Source organism: Ptiloglossa arizonensis, chromosome 12 (genome assembly GCF_051014685.1).
Source record: "Ptiloglossa arizonensis isolate GNS036 chromosome 12, iyPtiAriz1_principal, whole genome shotgun sequence".
Taxonomy (NCBI): Eukaryota; Metazoa; Arthropoda; class Insecta; order Hymenoptera; family Colletidae; genus Ptiloglossa; species Ptiloglossa arizonensis.
This window is the reverse complement of record NC_135059.1, coordinates 3,349,830-3,365,730: the sequence shown is the minus strand read 5'-3', so window position 1 is coordinate 3,365,730 and position 15,901 is coordinate 3,349,830. Positions and strand designations below refer to the sequence as shown.

Below are 15,901 nucleotides of genomic sequence, written 5' to 3'. Positions count from 1 at the left end.
TTCGAACGAAATCGACTGGTTATTCGAGGATTCTGATAGGGGTTATTTTTGCAACATGGGGCAGAGAGTATAGCCAAACGAAGAACAAATACAAATTCTCGCGAAGAATGTTGTAACCGTATCTACGATTTTTACTAATACATAAAATGTCACGACACTCGTAACAATCGTAACAGAGAAAATTTACGAATACAATTCATCAATTTTTTACCTCTAATAAATTACGGTAGTTCGATTTTTCAAATTTCCTATTCGTTGCAAAACCGTAGTCACCTTGATCTTCTTAAACGGTACCAGTGTTACTCCGTGTTGTCGAGAGGCTGCAAACAAATCCCACGGTATCGTGTAACGTCATTTTTATTGGCATTTTACAGAGAAGGAGCACGTTGAACGTATAATGGGATAATTCGACGAGGTAGATTGTACATCGAAGGGACCGAAGAATGTTTGGAAGATATACGTAAACGGTAGACTATCGATAACTGAAAACAGTAGACCGACACGAACGGTATAATGAATGGAGCGTACCAATTCGGTCACCGTTTAGCATGTTTAACGACAACCCAGAATCGATGGGAGATATTCCATGCGATGCACAGGGAGATAGGTATTTCCAGCAAGATGGATGTTCGCGAACTTGCGCTCGTACAGAATATCCCGATTCAAGCTTTGCAGATCATTGGATAGGCAAATGTGTTTCGTGTCCTTGGTTCGCGCGTTCGTCGGACTTCATTTTCCACGGATTTGTTTACGAAACGATGTCTACGATCGAATTACGACGTTCCGATAATTTGTCATAGAAATTCTAGCGTTACTGTTTGTCTCTTCGATCTACTTGTCACCTTGAGCCGTGACAGTATACCTTCGACGTGTTCTTTTTTCTTGCAAAACATCGATAAAAACGACACTGCGCGTTGTCGTTGCGTTCGAGACGGTCTCGTCTCCATTATCGAAAACGATCAACGGTCTTGCTTGCTCTGGTGACTAAAAGAAAAAAAAACAAGAATATTTCAAGAACTTCTAGCGATCCTTACACACGAATTGTCGTGGTTCGATCGCAACGATCGTTTCAAAAAATCGTGTATACCGTCACGGTGAACACCCTGTACGCGTTCGATGTTCGATTCCTCGGTCGACAATGGTCGATAAAAAGACAAACGTACTTACACCGATTTCCCTTAAAAAGCCTACCAACCGAGCGGCGTTCTTCCTCTTCCTGCAATTCTTCAGAAGCGGGGTTAAGGCGGCATTTATTTAGTCCGCGCAAAACACGAACGTTCCTCCCGCCTGTTTCTCTTGCTCGGCAGCGCCTAGCCTCTATGAGGCAAGGTTACGTAAGATTGAGCAGCACGTCACGTGCACGCGGCGTACGTATAGATCGCGAAGACACAAAAAAATACCGCATGTGCAATCCTAACAGCGGCACACGCGCATTAGTATCCGCTGCAGGCCGTACTCGCCGTTGTATGCAGCGTGTAGGCAGAGACAGGCAAAAGAAACGACAGTTACGAAACGAGCAGTTCCTTCTTCTTCTTCTTCTTCTTCTTCTTCTTCTTCTTCTTCTTTTTTTTTTCCATCTGTCGACCCGGTAGCGCGGCGATGATACGACGCGTTACGTCGGATTCCGTGGCCTGGCCGAACGATCGGCTACCACAATGTACCTTTTCGTCGACGAATGTTACGTAGCAGATCGACCGTGGTAAAGCAACGTTCCCGTTACTTAACCCTAGTGTTCGGGTCCTTCTCGACCAGTCGTGTTCTTTTTTCGTAATCGAAGCTACTGGAATGGGCACAGGGGTAGGTATCGAGAAGTCGAGGTGTACGGTTGACAGTATATTTCAAACGAAACGAAAAGGATCAACGATGAGTATTCTAAAGCTATTCATAGCTCTCTGACTGGACTCTTCACTCGTTGTATTCGTCCTAGATCATCAATAGATATAATCATACATATGCAGAAATTCATTGTAGTTTGAAAAGGGTTGCACTTACTTGGAAATAAACACTCTTTCGGTTTTCTCTGCACAGTTTTAGATACTTTACACCTGATCCTATATTGTCCAGAATAATTGAAACACATACGCGCGCATGTAGTTTGTTAATTGTTTTGCACAGTTGCGATTGGGTACTTCTATATTTACTCAAGTTCTCTCGTTGGATCCTAAACGCGAGTTTCGTACCTTCGGAGCTTTCTTGGTCCGTAGGTTTTACGTGTATAGTTGAACGGAAGAATACTTTAAGGCTGAACATTACAGTTCAAGGATAGTACAAAATTTGAATTGCACTACCCCGATAGTAATTTTCTTGAAGTAACGATGATCACATGACGACAGTTGAAAATCAGATAAAACTAGGAGCTATGAAGATGACTCATGGATTAAAGAAAAAGTAGTGTCAGGAGAATCTAGACATCATCGAACAATTCTTTTTACTTAGACGTAGGCCTCCGAGACCCAACTAAAACGTCCGACCCTAATTCGCAATTTCTACCAGCGGTCATCTTCTCAGTTCCGCACAGTACTTACTCCCAAGTACTCAAAGTGTTCTCGTGCCCTTTAACTCTTTGAGTCAACTCTCCGAGTTGTATTACTATAGATTTCTTTATATTTTTGATTTTATATTCTCCTATTTATAATTCAATAACAAATTTTATATTGTAATTTGAATTTACAACAATATCTGTATAAAATTTCCAATTTAACGCTAATCTTTATGTACGCGTAAGAGTCGTCTTTGTCAAACTCTTCGATTCTTCGAATGTCGATGTAGACCAGGATATTTTTGAAATCTGTACACTGTACGAAAATGCAGAAAAGGTTTTTGTTTCTCTTTCTTTTATGCATTCCGGTCTACGTTGATGCGCTCGGGTAAATAATATGTCGCGCGACTTTAATGCGCAGGAACTACCGAAAGCTAAAACAATAGACACACCTGTAAGGAATATTCTACCTGAACGTGTTTGGGTAGAGGTACAGGAATGTGGAGAATGTACAAATACGCGAATTTCTCGATATTTATCAACGTGTCCTTGGAATTTCAATAAAAATTCAACTCCAATGGAAATCCCTTCGGAGCAGCTGGCAAACGTTCGTTCGACGCTTAATAACTTTTTCAAGCACAGTTAACTAAAAGATAGAATTATTAGATATTTAGAAAAACTAAAAAATAGATTAATTAGATATTTAGAAAAACTAAAAAATAGATCAATTAGATATTTCATTATGAGATGGAACATCAACAGTCTTGCAGTGCAACTTGTACAAAGTTACTTCAATTTTTTCCCATGAATTGAAAAATATCCCGCATATATTTGTGCACATCAGGGTATTGAAAAGGTAGGACACTTCTCAACCAAGTATGCCCCAAAAGAGTTAACCAATCACCGAACACCGACCTTTGGAAATCGATTATCGAGTCGCTCTTTATCTGGACGTTAGCTCCGAGGTGACGAACTATGCGTCACCGTGGACGCGCATAATTTCTGTACGAGCTTATCCAACAACGTGCTCGTGGATGGGACCGGCGTTCGTCGCGGGCCCCGCTCTCCCTAGCAAAATATATGCCAAACGAACAAGCGTGTATCATTACGCGCTACGTGTGTACCACGCAGAAACTTTATATCGGAGTCTGTAATTATCGGATGTTTGACGGACGGAAGGACGGCAGCAGAGACAGTGAAAATTGCCGGCTTCCCACGTCTCTCGAACTACGTCAAATAGTACATCAACCCGACCGACGTACTCCCTGCCTCTCTACCCCTCCAACCTGCTCCCCCAGCCCGTGGCCCCCGTTACTCCCCACCGTTCGTTCCCTGGCAATAGCTACTGACAACTCGCGAAACGAGTTTCACCTGACCGGGCGTTCTTTCGATTTTTGTTGCAGGTGAAAATCTGGTTCCAGAACAGAAGGAGTAAGTACAAGAAGATGATGAAGGCTGCGCAGCAGGGCGGCGGAGGCGGCGGAGGGCAGCACGGCAGCCTTCTAGCCGGTGGGACCGCTCTACCCGGTGGACCATCCCCTCAACCGGGCCAACCCGGAAGTCTCATGCAAGGTGGTACGTTAACTTGTAATCGATTTATAAATTACAATATCAGAACCGACCAGATCCACTCGACGGATCTATGGAGGATACTCTGTGACATTGGCTAACAGAAACCGCCCGCGTGGACTTCACGAGCTAGCATAATGGGAGCAGGATCGTTTCTGCGCGTTCGTACTAAGGCAAACTTTCAATAAGTCTCGAACCGTTAACCCTTTCGCTCGTGATTGTTTCGGGTGATTTTCTGGAAATGAAAATTTCTAATTTGAAAGAGATAAGAATCGTTTCGAATTTGTTCATTCGTTCAACGTTGGCTACGAATACAGTTGACTCGTTCGATAGCTATGGATTGTTCTAAATTTTTGGGGACTAGGTGTAAGTACGACGAATGGAATTTGTTAAAGGTAATAAAGAATATTTCTCGTAGCTCGCGTGGTTATGCAGCTATCGCGGAAACGAATGCATCAAACGCAGGAAAAATTAATAATTCCTTCCTGGTCTATTCATTAGAATAAACAAGAATTGCATAAACATATTTATTACAAACGATAACGCATTTTACATTCGATGGAAAAAACTGATTATGCCTTTACAATGTGGACATTTACACCCGGCGAGAGGAATTTTTCCGATTTGCAAAAAATTGTGGATCTGTCGTGAAAAAATTGCAACGCAAAAAATTTACTGTAAAAAGTTCCAGTATAAAACGATTCTTGTCTTCTTGTCGATTTTGTCTTCGTTAATTAAACGCAAAACAGCGGGTAAATTTACTTTCTATTTTATTTAAAAATATACTTATCTCGATGTACCAAATTTAACACACAGTGAGAAAAAGGGGTTGCCTAAGTACGCAGAAATCTATTAAGCTCTCACTCGAAGTACATTATATCTTGCTATCCGATATAGACTCGCTGTTTTTCAATTGGATCAATAAAATTCAAGTACAACATCTACGCTACAAAACTCAAAGAAAGCTAGTATTTCTCTGTAATTAAAAAAAAAAAATAATAAATCATTAAGAATTTGCAACGGACCTCTTCTGATTTCTGTCAAATGTTTAAGAACGTCCACTTACGGTTGAACCGCGTTGAAAATATTAGAAATCTATCGATCGATTCGATCGAACAGTAGATCCAGTGGCACGAATTCGCATTTCGCGCGTGTGAACGGTTCGCGTTAATGGAGGTGGGATTCCGTGAAAGAAAGATACGAAGCACTTGTACCGCTGTTATCTGCGGACACGAACGAAACTCGCGTATCCAGTCGGAAGGTATAAATCAATTAGGTAGATCGAATCTTAACGCCACCGACGCAGAACCGTTCGACAACCTTGTCGATCCACATCTCAGGATTGACCTCATGATACGACTGGTTGCGTCGGTGCTGCTCGTAACGAGTCATCGACGCGTGGCGGTTTCCGAGAGCCTCCTAGCCCCGACAACTTTTCACAAATCCGCCGAGTGAAAACTTCCGAATCGTAAATATTATCGTAGAATGTCTTCCGTGCACCTTCCAACCACGATAATTCCCACTTTCGTCGTAGATAACAATTTTTCTACCACGTTCGAATAACGGAATCGTTCTCACCGATGGTTGCAGGCGAGAGCCATTCTTATCGGCCTCGCTTCGAGATACGGATCGCTACCTACCCCGCTTTCGAGCGAATCAGCGCTCGCTATTCGGCCACTCGAAAGTGAGAATTACCGTATTTCTACACGAAATCGATTATATTTCGTTGCGATGAAACACGGACCTTTCGACGTCTTTCTGTGTTAAATAATACCGTTTTTGGTATAATTTACTGCACATTGTACCGGGTCAAAGTTAACGGAATACATAGTTCGAACCTTTGAAGTTTACGCCGATATCACATACACGTGATACTTTAAAGTCGATAAGTTTTTACATCGGAACGCGAACACTTACGAAACTGTGCAACGATTTTTCCCAATATAGTTAAAAAGGAGTAATTCTAAAAAGATCTTTTAAAAGATTGAAGATCGCTCGTTAACTTTTGAGAAAAATTCTCGACTTACGATACAATTTGCATTTCCTCCTCTACGCACGGAATCAACAAGCGTTACTTTCGTTTCATAATTTACATCGTTTTATCGTGTCAATTCGTCCTTATCTCGTAACACATGCACAGGTGTGTACGTGACGGTGAATTTGATACATTAATCGCGAATGCTAATACGCGGAATGTATGCAGAGTATTTCATAAATTAATATAATAACATTAATATGTATTTCATTTTACATAAACGCGCATCTTTCGCGCGCGTTTAACGTGTACGCGCGTTTCACGTTCGCGCGCGCTGTGGATGCACATTCCCCGCATTCTAATTATGGGATACCAATTATATCCTAATTATACATTGTTTAGATTAACGGCTAAAGTAAACAAACCGCTAGTAAATAAGCATATCGAGCGCGTGTTTTGGACCTCGTCCGTGACTGTGCGATACAGCGTCTCGTATCGCAGAGAGAAAGAAAGATCGATCCTGAAAGAAATCGCGAATCGCGTCGGAGCTTTCGATCGGGTATGTAAGATTCGCGAGAAAACGAAACTTAGCATTATTTCTTGCGTTAGAAATTACACAACGTTGGTAGTTTTTTCGATACTTCGATATTCCAAATCGCCAACAATACTACTCCGAGTGTATCATTCGTCCGGTTACATATCGACTAATGTTGGTATTTTAAATGCTTCGATGTTCTCTTCGAATGATCAGCAACACTGCTCGAAATATGCTACACGTTCTTCGATTAATAGCACCAGGTTCCCCTTAATCCAGGACCGAACTTTCTTTCTCCCTAGAGTACCCTGGCTTCGAAAAATCTTGTCCACGCTGGCCCACGTACGCGCGCTTCGACTTCCGGATTGGTAGAACGCGGTCGGACGAGCAAACAGATTGGCAACCTCGGCGCATTCGTGGTACTGTATAGACAAGGTTTTTTTCTCGCAGTCGATGCACGTTAAGGGGTTTAAAGGCTTCGATTATCGCGATCCGGGAACGTTCTCGCGGGTTCTGCTACCGAAAATACCTTTCGCGGTGCCGGTCGTAAGATAAGCGAGTACAGTATCTGGTACGATCGATCTCGAACGTTCTCCGTTACGCTTGCAGGAGGCGGAAGTTCCGTGTCGGGCAGTCCGACGACGGGCTACCTTGGGGGCATGGGCGGTGGTGCAGGGGGTCACACCCCCGGCAGTTCGAGCCCCGGAAGCGAGATGTCGCCTCAGCACAACGAGAGCCCACCCGCGCCTTCCTGGCCGGGAGAGATGAAGCACCATCCGCATCCTCACGCCCCGCCACACACCCACCACCACCCCCACACGCCGGGACACCATCCGCCACCGCCGCCGCCACCGCCGCATCACGCGGGTTATATGCCACAGTACTCCTGGTACCAGGCGGATCCTAATCCCGGACTACTCACGTAAGTGCTCGATTCTGAAACGCTGTGCAACGTCCAGGGGGTGAGAGAAGCGTTTTTTTCTCGCTGCGTTCTTCTCGATGAGAGTCGAGTACGGTGCTCAATGGAGGAGTTTTCAAAGAGAACTCTCTTCGACGGATCGCGATGAAATTTTACACACTGCTAGATCTGTGTTCCAAATAAGCGTAGATGTCATTTTAACCGTGGACGGTTTGGCAATTTTGAGAAAAAGGTGTGGACAAATTTGGAAAACTTTGTAGATAGGTGAAAGGATTCGTATCGGTGCAAATGAGGGCTAATAGAACGATTATTCGTGCAATAATATTTTTTCAAAATGGGAATATGTAGAGAGTGACCGAACTGGTGGAAAGAGTCATTTTATCTGATAAGTAAAATTCAGAGAAACTTTTTTCGTAGGAAGTAAACTTTGTACTACTTTGTTGTACAATTATGTACTACTTTGTTGTACAATTATCTACTACTTTGTTGTACAATTATCTACTACTTTGTTGTACATAACCGACGCGAATTGTTTCATCGTATGGAAATATCTGACTAGAAGGTTTCTCCAATTTTTTATACCAACTTTTTCAAAATTGGTCGATAATCTACGGCTAAAATTAATGCTATTTATTCACGCTTATTATGGATGTGAATCTGTCGTTTAGTCAAATTTCATTGCAATCGTTTAGGACTGCTTTCGAAGCTTCCCGTATCAGCGAGGAAAGTCTCATGGACTGTTAAATAAACGAAGAGGGTATGATACTGACGCAAGAACCGCATCAAGCGTTACCATAACTGCTTTGAACCTTCTACGCGTTCGCTATCACGCGTCGCACACAGTACCGGACGAATATTCTCGTGTAAAGGGTATTTTCGTCGTTCGCGTGTGTATTGTTACAAAATCTATGTTTCGGTTGAAATCTATTGAGGCAATTTATGTATTTATCATTCCCTTCTCCGCACGTAATTTTATCGATTCGGTGCCAACTATATAGCGAATCGGAATATCGCAAAGCATCTGTCCGCATACATTTGTCCGGTAACAATATCGGTACTATTATTTGGCTGGCACCGAATCGATAAAATTACGTATAAAGAAGGGAACGATGAATAAATAAATCGATCTGGTATGTTTCGAGCGAAACATAAATTTTGCAACGATACATAAAAATGTAAATAAGAATAGTACTCTTTGACATTGCACGTGTAACGCGTAGATTCTCGTAATAATAATTGCGGTAATTATCTATTTTACGAACGTTATAAACTGTGAATTATTAACAAGTATTACTATGACTTGTTCGAAATATTCAGTCGGTCTGTTCGATACGTTTTATCTGTACACAGTTGAAAGCATACTTCGTTAAACCGAGTTACTACAAATTGTTGCACGGTCTCGTCATTTACGATAGATTGTTTCCCGCGTGAACCGTGGTAGCAAACGTGTTAATTACGAGGAAGAAATTTCGATTAGAGAAAACGTGCTTTAAATAACAATAGAAACAACACCGAATCGACACCATCGAATCTAGTATGGAATCCTATCGATACTATTTACAAAACTATTTTACGCTCAAATAATTCCCTTGCGTAATGAAAATAAAACACGTAAATACTTTCTAGTATATTCAATCCATATATTCATTCCATTCTAAATATTACGTTTACATTTGGTATCGCAACAGGTCGATGAATAATATATTTGGCAGTCACTGTAACGTAAAAATTTCCAAATCTAGAACTTTTGGTACGGTAGAGAACATGTTCCAGTTACTCAAAAACCTTTATTATTATTTTATGTAAACTCGGTTCGGTGAAAAATTGTTCATTTTCGCGAACTTTTATCCATCCGTTCTCAAACGAAAGAGACTTATATGACAAAGTGTTACGAACAACGGTAAAATTGTCACGTTCTTTCTTCTGTGTAAAGAAACAAAAGAAATAGAAGTTTCGATAAAATATACGCGCAGTTCTCAGTGCTTGGCGAGCCAATCGTAAATTTTCGAATCGATCGACGACACATCGATCGAAGAAAGCCGCCAATCCGAACGAGAAACGACGCTGTCTTTCTCCCCCGTGGGTTATTTACGTATCCCCGTCGGTGGCTCGAGGGTTGGGTTTTAATCGCTCGTTCGTCTCTCGTATTTTTCAGGGTGTGGCCGGCGGTTTAACGAAGACGTCCTTCGAGCTGTGTTCAGGAGGAACCGTTTCTTCGTAGCGCCGGGGACGCGCCAGCGCCCCAGCCCCAAAGTGTGAATACGTGTAGCACCTGTCGCGATGGAATTCGCGTTCGATGTTAATATTGCTTCTATTCGTTTCACGAGGGAGCCGCGTCGGCCGGCCGGCCGGCCGGTTTTCCATGCGGGCTGTCCGTCGAAGTGAAAGATAAATCGCGACGTCGTGACACGTGTCCGCTAGGGAACTAATAACGATAATAGTAATTTAGCCGCGCGATGAGAGAAAGCGAGAGAGAGAGAGAGAGAGAGAGAGAGAGAGAGAGAGAACGCGCGAGAACAACCGATAAGAGAGAAAAATGGAAAAAAAGAAAAAAATAAACCGAGAAACAGCCACGGTGGGGGGTCACGATCGTCATCGATCGACGACGACTTCGATTCGCGAAACGATCGACGCTCGTGGACGCGCAACCGGCATCCATCGACGAGGAGCGTCTCGTTCCGTGACCCGCGCGAACCCGTCGAAGCGGGACGTTGCTCCAGAAGTTGCGAAACAACGAACCGAGAACAACCGTCCACGGACGAACCAGCGAAACGAAGAACAGAAGAGAAACGATCTTTTCGTCCGACGCGAGAATCGTCGTTACTCGTGATCGAGCCGAGCGAAGAGACCGGGATCGAGACGAGGATCGATCCGATCGTCGGCCCATTATCGCGAGAATTTCAATGATCGCGAACGATTACACACTCGGAAACGATCCGTCGATTCTCTTCGTTAAATGTCAAGATAGCGCTCGGTCTCTCGAAACGGCGGCGAACGATTATCCTCTCGGCCCCCATCTCAGAGGCGGAGGATATTTTCGCCACCTCCGCACCACCATCCCTGTCACCGCGTTTCCCCCTACTATTCTTCTCGCGACGATCACTCAGGCGTCCCCGTGACACACCGATCCCCGAGTCCCCGGTAAATGTCAATCGTCGATGACGACGATCGCCTCGATCCCTTCGCGACAGTTGGCCAATAGCTGACCCACTTCGCGCTGAAGCTGGATCTCGCGACGACAACGACAACACGGAGAGGGTAAACCAACGAACGAGCGTCGTACACGCTGGACGAATGGTGGAACGAATAAGGGAGAGAGGAGGGGGAGGTAGGGACGCGTTGCGTAAACCTCGTCCGGTCGTTCCTCGAGGCGGTTGGAAGTAACGAAACCCTAATGACATTTTCGTGAGTCAAACGATCTCGGCAATCACGGTGGCGCGGCGTAATCACCGGGTCCCTCCTTCCCGGATGGGGCAACCGACGTCGGGGTACCTCCTCCGAAACGGAGCAACGCCACCGGAGGACCGTTCGACGCGCGCGATTCCGCGGATACGCGCGACACGAGCGGAGAACAAATCGTTGAATCGCGAGACACGAACCGAGGTTACATCTATCGAGGTTCTATAGGGTGAGTCACACGTCTCGGTCCATTTCGTTGAAATCGCACAAATTTACAAGGAATCGTATCATTGCGTTAAAACAAAACTGTCTCGACGTGCTTGTTAACCTTGCCGAGGTTACGCTCGCGTGTACGCGAATTTTCGCGTTTTCGGTACGCTAACCGCGGAAGTAACCGTGAGAATCGGGAACAATCGACATTTTTAACTTAATGGTGACGCAACGCGTTATACGCGAGATCGATAAACAGAGATTCGATCGTTTCGAACGAACCAGTCCCCGAAGAGGATCACGAAGAGGAACGAGATACGTGATTTCGTCCAGATTGAAATCGAATGATTCGGTGCATCCACACGCGGGAGCGAGTAAGTCTAAATCACTCGGTTTTACGAAATAACGACGAACAAACAAATCTATAACGACGAACATCGATTTGGTTGCGGTTTAGGTTCGTCCTGAGGTTCGTGATACGAGAATTTTCGTACTGGGTAATGTTTCGGGTTTAATTGTTCGGGTACTGGTTCGTTTAGCTGCGATTTTGAACACGGTGCAAGATTGTTGGTTGATTTTTTTAACAGAGATTCGAGAGGTATTTTCTTAACCCTCGCGAGCCGGATGCAGGGTCCATTAGGACCCACGGGAAAGGGTTGCTATTCGACTTTGAAAACGAGTTTTTCCGATCAAATTTTTATTCTTTACTATCCATGGAATTTTGATTTTCGAGGATACTATTGGTACGCAATTCTTGAAAATAATTGATACATGAAGTATGAACAATGTTTTATTGGTTTTTGTTACAATTTGCGCGCAAAGTACGCGTTTCGTTCTGCGCGCGTTTTGAAAATGCTTCAAGAGATTGTTGCATTTTTCTCGGTATTTATTATTGTTGTATAAAAGAAAGTAGAGTACGAGTGTCGCAAATACTGGTCCAAATGAAACCTGTATTCGCCCAGCGAGGGTTAATTCATGTTGATCCTGACTGTTCAACAGTCCTGTTTGTTTTCTTGAATCGAGCACCGTGAATACGATCGATTCGATCCGAATCTGGTAAAAATTTACACAAACGAGCTTCAATTTCACGATAGATCAACGCGAATCGGAACTAACCCTCTCGGAAGATTCACCCTCCGATCTCTATCGTTCGCCATCGTTCGCCGAATGTAAACGCACCTCAAGGAGACGCGCGAACTTATGAAATTCGAACCAGGCACGCGTCGATTCACATCGCGCAGATCATCGAGAAAAGTACGCGCGATGAACGAACGTTCTTTTTCTCGATTCGAGCGTACAGCAAAACCACGACAGCTACGGAAAAAAACGGACTCGAACGTTTTTGCAATTATCGGAACAACCGATCCAATAAAGAGTCCCATTTACCATCTGCTTTTTCCACAAACGGAAGACCTCGAGGTTACATCTATCGAGGTTCTATAGGGTGAAAATGTCTCTGTCCATTTCGTTGAAATCGCATAAATTTCCAAGGAATCGTATTATTGCGTTAGAAAAACAAAAAAAAATAGAGAAATATGTACGAAGATAAAAATCTATAAGAAAAATTGTAAAAACTTTAATTACCGGTTTCCACGCGCGCTTCGTCGGTATTTGGGCCAACCTCGAATCGGTCGGTTGCATCATACTGCACATTTGCATGCATTTCAGGAGTTATTTCCTGAACCGCGTCTCTTTTGTTTCTTTATGTAAGTCGCGCAGTAACACTTTCACCACGGAGACGAACGCAAGATTCTGTGAATTGTTTTGCATCGGGTACGCAATCTGCGGGATGCATTCCGAATTGATAAATTCTTATTCCCTGGGAACGCACGACGGACCGATTTAACGCTTCGTCGTGCCGTCCTTTGTTCTATAAGACGAATCGTTTTGTAAATATTTCGCCAACGTTGCCGCGCTCGATTCTTTCCATTCGAAAATTCGACTCGAGAAAATTCGACTCGAGAAAATTCGACTCGAGAAAATTCGACTCGAGAAAATTCGACTCGAGAAAATTCGATTTGAAAAGAATTTAAATACTTATTTCGTATATATTTTATATACTATAATAAGTAAATATAGTATATATTTTTTACTTATTATAAGTAAATATATACTATATTTACTTATTCATTTAATAAGTATTTAAATAACCATCGACTACTCTACATTTATGCACGTTTCGTTGCGTTACCTCGCGAAGTGATTCGTTTAAAGTCTACCTTACTTCGCCAAATTGACAGAGACTTTTAACACACCCTTATATTTCGTTTGTTTATTTACGCAACAATTTTTTCCGATTAAAATCGCGTCGCGTTGATCTAACCTTGTATCGTGCAATGTGTCCGGTCGAGAATACGATAAAAATAATTTTTGGAAAGTCGAAGGTTTTGCAACGTGTTTTTTTTTTATGGAAATATTCAATAGTTTTGCAATTCGGTTACTTGTCGTTCGGTCGGAGAGAAATAATTTCTGTTTCGAGAGATAAAATAAAACCATGCATTAGAGGGTTAAAAGGTCCCTGGAAGGATCGACCTCGGTAAAAGAACGTTTCGTCGAAACGCTTGGAGTAAAACCATTAAGGCCGATTCGCAAAGTCTGGTCGAATTATTTGTTGAAAAATTCTTCGAATCACCGGACAAATGGTACGGAATATTTCTATGCAGACCCATCGAGGAGTATTTCAACACTTTCAACGAACGGTCGACGGATCGTGCGAATCAGCCTTTAATCCATTCGCAACGACGATGGTCGAGTTCACACTAAGTCCCAACTCGGAACAATTTCGACGAGAGCAAAAACAAACACACGATCGTTTCTTTGCGCGAACGTCGCGTGCAATATAAAGAAAAGTAGGTTACTATATCGGAGAATTGAAGAGAATGCCTCCGAGTGAAATTCAAATTCGGATTTGGTAATCAGAATATTTTAAAAAACTTACTTCGTTATTGGTCACCATTTTGTGTCGTGTAAACGGATCATCGATGGTATTATTATCGTAAAATGTGATAAAAACAAAATCAAGTTACTACACCAGAGAATCGAAGAGAACGCTCCTGAATGGAATTTGGATTGAAATTTCGCAATTAGTATTTTTGAAAAATGTTTTCTTGTTATCGGTCGTCTTTTCATATCGCATAAACGAACTTACAGCATTGCTATCGCGAAAACGTGATTTACAATTGAAAAGATAACTTTCTCCCAAGTCACGAACATTGCTCAGAGGCATTCTTTACAGCTTCGTGCAGTACATTCGCGCATGCGTGCCGATACGTGATCCGTGAAAATGGCTAGTAACTGTTTCACGTACAGGTACAGGGTCCGTAAAAATGGCTCGTCAAGGTTTCAAAGTACCCAGGTCGAACCACAGGGTGGCAAGCCAGACTTGGCTCGAGCCTTGTACTTACAGAGGCCTCGCATTTACGCAAAAGATAGCTACGAAACATTTTTCATTCTTACGATCGGTTCATGATTTGGTAATGCTAGTAGTTTTGACGCAGAGAACAATTTTATTGCACTTCGTCCCGGATTTACCAGCTGAACCATGATGAACGATACCTCTTCAACCGTGAGAAATTAAAATAACTCAACAGAAGTTTCACGATGGAACTGTTAATATTCGTAAATAAATATCTAATCTGTCTTTTGTTTATCATTTCTGAACGTTTTACATTTTAGACAACTGTGCCTCGAAGCATCCACCGTACAAGCTTCGCAAAAGATAACCGTATTCGAGTTCAGGACGAAAGGCAATAATATTTTCACGCATTTCGCTAAACAGAGTCGTTTTTAATACACCGGGGCCTCTCTAAATGGTAAAGGGTCCGGGCCCCCCGAACCCCGGGAGGTCCTGGACGTACCCAGTTGTCCGTCGTTCGTTGCAAACGGGTTAAGGTCGAATTTGGTTCGGAACGTCGACCGCATTTCTCCGTTCGTGGCGATCGGTCCCTCCATCGCTCCGTCTGCTCGCGGTGTATCCGTGGAATCTTTCGTGTTTTACGCTGTTTTTACTGTTTTCCCGTCGGCCATGCTGCGTCACCTTTGCCATCTTGCATCCCGCGAACGTCAGCCAGCTTTCAAAGAGACGCCACGAAACCGCAAAAAAAGACAGTTGCGGTTTGCGAGCACGGGAAACTGGGAGGGCCGGCGAGCCCCACCGCTGACCCAAATCCTCCGGCGTGTCGGTGCAACAATGGTCGTCTCATGAGAACGCGGTCTCGCGCGGTCCCTCCACTTCCTGATTCTGCCTTCTTTCTCGCCTACGGAGACGCGACCGATGCCGCGAGCGCGACGCGAAACTACGTCGAGCGGATTCCTCGCGGGAGAACCTCCTACAGCGAAATCGCCGATTTCCAAACGAATTCCGGAAGTCGGCTCGTATCGCTCCGAGAAACCAAATCCGCGTTACCCGGGGCCGATGTGGACGCCACCTATCGTACGACGAGATAACTTCGAGTCCTCTCGGGAGAAGCCTTTTCGAGGTTATTGGAAACCCCGTACGTGTTTGAGAAAAATTCTTTCGGAGGTTCTTAGATACACCGTACGTGTTTGAGAAAAGTTCTTTCAGAGGTTCTCAGAAACCCCACGTGTTTGAGAAGAAGAATTCTTTTGAAGATCATTGAAAAATTCCATACGTGTTCGAGAAGAATTCTTTTAGAGGTCCCTAGAAACTCCATACGTGTTTGAGAAAAGTTCTTTCAGAGGTTCTCAGAAACTCCATACGTGTTTGAGAAGTTCTTTCAGAGGTCCTTAGAAACCCCACACGTGTTTGAGAAAAGTTCTTTCAGAGGTTCTCAGAAACCCCACACGTGTTTGAGA

At 43.6% G+C, this 15,901-nt stretch overlaps 1 protein-coding gene across 9 annotated transcripts in view; it reads left to right on the top strand.

Moving 5' to 3' along the window:
- The window catches only part of Dll (homeotic protein distal-less), a 179,340-nt gene extending 164,615 nt beyond the window's left edge, over positions 1 to 14,725 (top strand). For 4 of the 9 annotated variants that reach the window (XM_076324921.1, XM_076324918.1, XM_076324919.1 and 1 more), the window contains exons 3-6: positions 3,883 to 4,054; positions 6,861 to 6,977; positions 7,168 to 7,480; positions 9,633 to 14,725. In XM_076324921.1, the coding sequence (XP_076181036.1) occupies positions 3,883 to 4,054; positions 6,861 to 6,977; positions 7,168 to 7,480; positions 9,633 to 9,651 (621 nt within the window). In that variant the 3' untranslated portion in view covers positions 9,652 to 14,725. Of the gene's footprint in view, positions 1 to 3,882; positions 4,055 to 6,860; positions 6,978 to 7,167; positions 7,485 to 9,632 lie in introns of those variants that run through there. The other 5 variants (XM_076324924.1, XM_076324922.1, XM_076324926.1 and 2 more) reach the window with 3 other exon arrangements.
- Positions 14,726 to 15,901: the final 1,176 nt, after the last annotated feature.